This window comes from Limulus polyphemus, unplaced genomic scaffold (genome assembly GCF_000517525.1).
Source record: "Limulus polyphemus unplaced genomic scaffold, Limulus_polyphemus-2.1.2 Scaffold692, whole genome shotgun sequence".
Lineage (NCBI taxonomy): Eukaryota > Metazoa > Arthropoda > Merostomata > Xiphosura > Limulidae > Limulus > Limulus polyphemus.
Window position 1 is genome coordinate 377,516 of NW_013666302.1, and position 6,086 is coordinate 383,601.

At 29.6% G+C, this 6,086-nt stretch overlaps 1 protein-coding gene across 2 annotated transcripts in view; it reads right to left on the bottom strand.

Moving 5' to 3' along the window:
- Positions 1 to 1,077: 1,077 nt before the first annotated feature.
- LOC111085888 overlaps positions 1,078 to 6,086 on the bottom strand; it is a 13,155-nt gene continuing 8,146 nt past the window's right edge. The window contains exons 3-4 of one of the 2 annotated variants that reach the window (XM_022386591.1): positions 2,141 to 2,187; positions 1,078 to 1,380 (exon numbers count right to left, since the gene is read on the bottom strand). In XM_022386591.1, the coding sequence (XP_022242299.1) occupies positions 1,362 to 1,380; positions 2,141 to 2,187 (66 nt within the window). In that variant the 3' untranslated portion in view covers positions 1,078 to 1,361. The remainder of the gene's footprint in view (positions 1,381 to 2,140; positions 2,188 to 6,086) is intronic. The other variant, XM_022386590.1, reaches the window with a different exon arrangement.

The window sequence follows — 6,086 nt, forward strand, 5'->3', positions numbered from 1 at the left end:
GAAATTGTAATGACAGTATCAATTGTAAAAGCTCCATGTGAAAGTGTAATATGACAATATCTGTAGTGTAAAGCTTCATCTGAAAATGTAATATGACAGTATGTGTAGCATAAATTTATACTTCAAATTTCAATAGCGCTTGAAGCGTATAAAAAAAAACGAAAAAGAAAAAACTTGTGCGCTTGACGTAGTAAATTTTAAGAAATTAATTTGATTTTACAAGACTTATTCATATTAGCTCTCAATTCTAATAATAGGTGAAATTTTTAATATAATATCGATGAACAGAATGTTTCATAATATATTCGATTTAAATGTTGTTTACAAAATGGAAATAAATACACAACGTGTTTTCAGACAAATACACGTACTTTTTTGAGAAACTCGTAGCTTATGAACAGTGACAAAACTGTATTTTTAAAATCATATCTTAATACCGTATCAATTAATTATTTTACGATGTAATGAAACGAATTTTTGAAATGTTACATAAACTTGTTATCGCCTAAGTAGTAAGTCATTTTTATAATAGAATGAAGTATGAAAAATAATTATCGCAGGTCAGTTTATTTATTCTTACCTCCCTACAAATCAATTATTTAACATATGAATTGTTATTGCATTTTAGTTTTGTAATAAGACAAACGAAGAACCTTTGTACAACTACAACACCAATTAGTGTAATTACTAACTAGCCTTAATGTTGCAATGTGAGTTAAGCCTATTTTTTTGCTGAAACTAGCGATGCTTGGGTCATTTTGAAGTACATATATTAAAGTAAGACGTAAATATTTATAACAGTTAACTCTTAATATCATGAAACGGGTTTGGGGTAGGTTTCTGGAGTTTCTCTTAAACTTACATTTCTAACACTGTGATCATGTACCCTTGAAAAACCTGTCTTACACCAAGCGACTGGAGCGACCTCTTTAGGATTAACTGGATTATTGTGATATTTCATTATAAGTAGTACTCTAAAAAGGATCAACAATGAGAACAATTAAAAGACATGAGCTATTTAATATCACATTTTAATTTCCACAAACTGTACTTACAAAGCAAACGGGTAGAGTTAGATTAGATTTTTTATAAATAACATTAATAGTCAAATATTCGTATACTAAACCCTTTTAATACAAACTAAAAATAAAAACTATTTTCATTGGTTGCTATTATACTCTGATAATATACAGGATTATATACACAAAATGTCTACGGCAGTCCTTCAGAAGGCACACCTACTAGGCCTACTTTTTCATTTTGTGAATGTCAGTTTCGTTTCAACAGTTCCTTCACTTGTAAACAAGATGATCGCACCAAAGATCTTCGAACTTTCTTCTTGTTCACTGTCTCGGACACCTCTACCTCGCAGATCTCAGGCTAAATAGAAGAAGAAAATGTAGACCAGTAAAATTACAAATAGAAAAATGAAATTTTATTAAGTTCAAATTTCCAAACAACTCTGGTTTTGTTAAATTATGCATTCTGATGTAAACAAATAAAGACACCCAAATATTCAAGACATTTAAGGAACAGGTAATAAAAGTGATGGTCAAATCCTATTATTCAACCTAAAAGTTGGCGGTGAGATTGTTGATTAGCTGTCTTTTCTCTAGTCTATCAGCTCAAAATTTCGGACGGCTAACGCAGATAGTCTTCGATTGATTTTGTGCGAAATTCCATAAAAACGAACAAATAACTGAGAAATAATGAGTGAGCGAATGTTTTTTTTATATTAGATAAAGTTTAAAGAAAGCACATTTAGAAGAAAAGTCTAAATTGGAAAGGAATGCGAAACCAGATTCAACTTTATTTTTTCCCGCTCCTTATTATTTAGATTAGACCATAAACGTAAATGGTAAATTTAATTTAAATATAATTACATACAGAGCTGCACACGAAATAAATAAGATTTTCCTTTAATCAACTAAAGAAATTGGTGTTTTTTTTATTTAAAATGCTTAATCCATTAAGATTACACTTAATTCATCATAAACTTTTCTTGCCGTGATCACCGTCTTATTCAAAATAGAAAATTTAAATCCTCATCGTTTTAATTTATTTTACTTCATGGACGAAAGCTAAAATAGGTAGGAACGTTTTTATTCTTGTATTTGTTAATATAAATTTCATACTTTACCTTGTATATTTTCGGCAAATCTCATTGATGCTATGATTGAGAATATGCTGTATAAGTATGTAAAGAAAAAATAATACTATAAAAATAACTGAAGAAATAATGTTAGAAACTGACATAAAGTTTTTCTAAGCATTGTCTCTTCTTTTACACATTGTTGAATAAGTTTCAACTCTTTTATCTCGTCTGTCGGGGCAAAATATTTGAGAAAATGCAGAGATTTAGTAAGATTTTTATGTGTAAAATTTATATAAACTATTTGTTTGATCAAACATAAGAGTAGCTATCACGTTATTCTAATACATTAAAGATCTGATACTGATATAAAAATAAACCCAAAGTTTTAACAGAAGGAGAAAAATACTTTATTGTGAAAAAAATTATTTATCCTTATGGATTAAATCGGGATTTTCAAAATAAAAATGCTGAATCTATAAATAAAAATACTTGTATTAGAAATTTATTTCAGATAAACATATACAAAATAAATGTAGGGGTAGAGGTAAAAATAGAGAAAGAATGGACTGATTTTGAACATTTTTGTAAAAAATCTAGATTCTGCTCTTGACAGATCTGTTTATTTTGTAAAATTTATAATAAACAATTATTTGAACTAAAAGATACAAAACATAGATGTTTATCAACGTATATGTTAAATTTTGAATTTAAACGTATTCACATCAGAGACTTAATTATAGATTTAATTAAATTAAAATTGAATCAAATATCAATAATTTTTTCAGAAAAGAAAAAAAGAAAAATCTTATATAGTGATAGATTTTAAACATAAAGTATATGATGATTGATCTCTACCTTACCTAATCCATAAAAGTGGTCAAGAAAACATCTTCCTCATAAAATCATTCCAACCTATAGTTAGTTTCAAATATAATAAGCCCCCCCTCAGTGGCACAGCGGTATGTCTGCGGACTTACAACGCTAGAATCCGGGTTTCGATACCCGTGGTGGGCAGAGCACAGATAGCCCATTGTGTAGCTTTGTGCTTAATTACAAACAAAATATAATAAACCTATTGAGCCTCTTATCTTCAACTATAAAAACAATCATTGAATAATTCAATCCAACAGAAGTTGACAAATTCCCTTGTAACTGTGGTAATAGTGATTTCAAGGACTTTTTTCATAATCATATAAATTACAGGTAATTTAGAGGTTGACAAGGAATTAAAATCAAAATTAGAGAAAGGTACTAAATTTAGAATTTTGAAAAAGACAAAAAATATGAAATCTTAAATAATTTGAAAAAAAATATTGATAATTATATTATTAAAATAACTTAAAAATCTTACTATCCAGCTTGTTTCTTCTCTGAATGGAAATTATATTTTGTTAACTTTCATAAAAACCGATTAAGAATTTTATATTTATCTCAATAATATTTTAGATGTCTTATTTCAAAAAAATAAAAATACTGTTATCAAATAATCCGTATCATTATTTTGAGATTATTAAAAATAATATTCCAGTTTGGAATGTTTGAATAATTTAAATTCTTAAAAAACAACCAACTCTATTTCTACGTATACTTTTACTACATTGTATACTAAAATTGATTTGAAAAACTTAATAAGGGTATTGAATGACTTGTTAAATAATTTTGTAAATTTAGAAATATATATATGTACTCCAAAATATAAATTTTCTAAAATTCAATGTAAAAATATTACTCCCTTTTGTGTTTATAATAGTTATATTACTTTCAACGAACAAGTATATAAACAAACAGTGGGAATTCCAATAGGGGCGACTTTCTCTTCAAATATGGCCAACCTGTATCTGTTTCTGAAACAGGTATTAAATCTTAATGTATACATCTACACCTTCCGTTAGATAGATGATTTAATTTCCATAAATAACTTTAGTTTTACTCCTAACGTAATATATCTGAAAGAACTCGCAATAGAAAGAAGCAATAGTAATTATGCTCATGCTAATTATTTAGATTTAGATATTAATTTTGTAGAAGGCAGAGTACTGTTCACTATTTTTGATAAAAGAAGGGAATTTAATCTTCCCATCCTTGGTCTACCCACCCTCAATAGTGATATTCCGCGTATAATGTTAAAATGTATTATTACATCTCAGTTATAAAGGTTTTAAATAGTCTGTAACAATAGTAATTATTTTATGGATAATGTTTTATTAATCATAAATAAAATGAAAGATAATGGATACAAAGACTGGCAATTAAATAAATTATTTATACTTTTTTTTTATAATAAATACGAAAATATTTTAACAAATATACTTTCGATTATGGAAAATACCTTATGGAGACATTAGAGGTCGTTAGTTACTCTTGGTTTATAAGTAAGTATATTCGATATACGGGGACGTTAAAATTATTTTTAAGTAGCTTGTTGTGGCTTTACAGTGTTATATTTGAATAAATCTTCCTGAGAAAGGTCGGGTATGTAAGAATTATTAAGGTAGGTTTGTAGTTCTGTTTAAGATAATTTACTTTAGTTTAAGGTATTTCTGTGAGGACGGAGTTTGTGAGTTTCACGTAGTAGACATTTTAGGGTCGTTTTATTAATACTTTAACCATGCGTTAGTCTTCTGTAAAAAAAGTTTTCCACGGTTACACTTCCGGGGTCTGAGTGGACCCTATCATAAACAATTAATTAAAAACTATTTAAACTATAATAAGCTATTATTTTGGAAACAAAAAACACTAACACTCAAAATATTTTCCAATATTTAAATGAACAATGAATATTGCAACTTGTTTCTTTTTTGCCACCTAAACTAAGTGTACAAACTAGCTGAATACTGAAAATATCGAGAACAACAAACATGTACTTGCTTCTATCTATCGACGCCGATATTTACAAAATATGTGGGGTCCTTGATAACCCCGGAAGACTAACGCAGGGTTAAGATCTTTAAAGGTAACTGCCTTGTAAGAACTATTAAGGTAGGGCTTGTAGTTCTCTTTAAGATCTTTTAATTTCGCTTCTCATTTTTTTGTAAGGGCAGAGATTTAGGGTTTGACATAGTATAAATTTTAGGGTGGTTTCATTTCTAACTTAAGGGTAACTGTTTTCCCACAACTGGCTGCAGACAATGAAAGGCAGTAGGAGTTGAGACGTTGTGGGTGTAAGCACTCTTCTCCGTACCCTTTAATTGATTTTTCCTTGATGCTGATAGCTGGTTAGTTTGTCATCACTGTCAACAACGTTGGGATATTGTCTGATAGATGGGCCGGCCCGGCATGGCCAGGTGGTTAGGTCGCTCGACTCTCAATCTGCGGGTTCGAATCCCCGTCCCAACAAACATGCTCGTCCTTTCAGCCGTGGGGGCGTTATAATGTGACGGTCAATCCCACTTTTCGTTGGTAAAAGAGTAGCCCAAGAGTTGGCGGTGGGTGATGATGACTAGCTGCCTTCCCTCTAGTCTTACACTGCTACGTTAGGGACGGCTAGCGCAGATAGCCCTCATGTAGCTTTGCGCGAAATCCATAACAAACAATCTGATTAGCTATTAATATGGAAATAAACTAGAGCCTTTAATTACTGAAAAACTTGGTATTTCGTTAATATTTTCCACAGAACTCCCTGATCTCAAACAATCTGAAAGAAATAATCATCGTAAGCACCAAAACGTTAAACACATCGATCAAATAATATAATCTGAAACAAATCTACCATATTTGATAGAATACAATGCGCACTTTTTTCTCCTCGAAATTCCTCTCGAAATATTTACTGCGCATTACATACGCGCACGTTCAGTTTTGTTAGATATTTTACTAGAAGCTACCACCGAAAATCATTAAAGCGACAATTCTAGTGATGACTAAGATTTTTTGGAAGATGAGTGATTAGCTTAGTGTATTTTCACGTATAAACTTTTCAATAAATTTTATAAAACTTGCACGTAAAAAAAAAAAAAAAATTCCAGTGAAAAATTTTAAAAAATGTCAATAC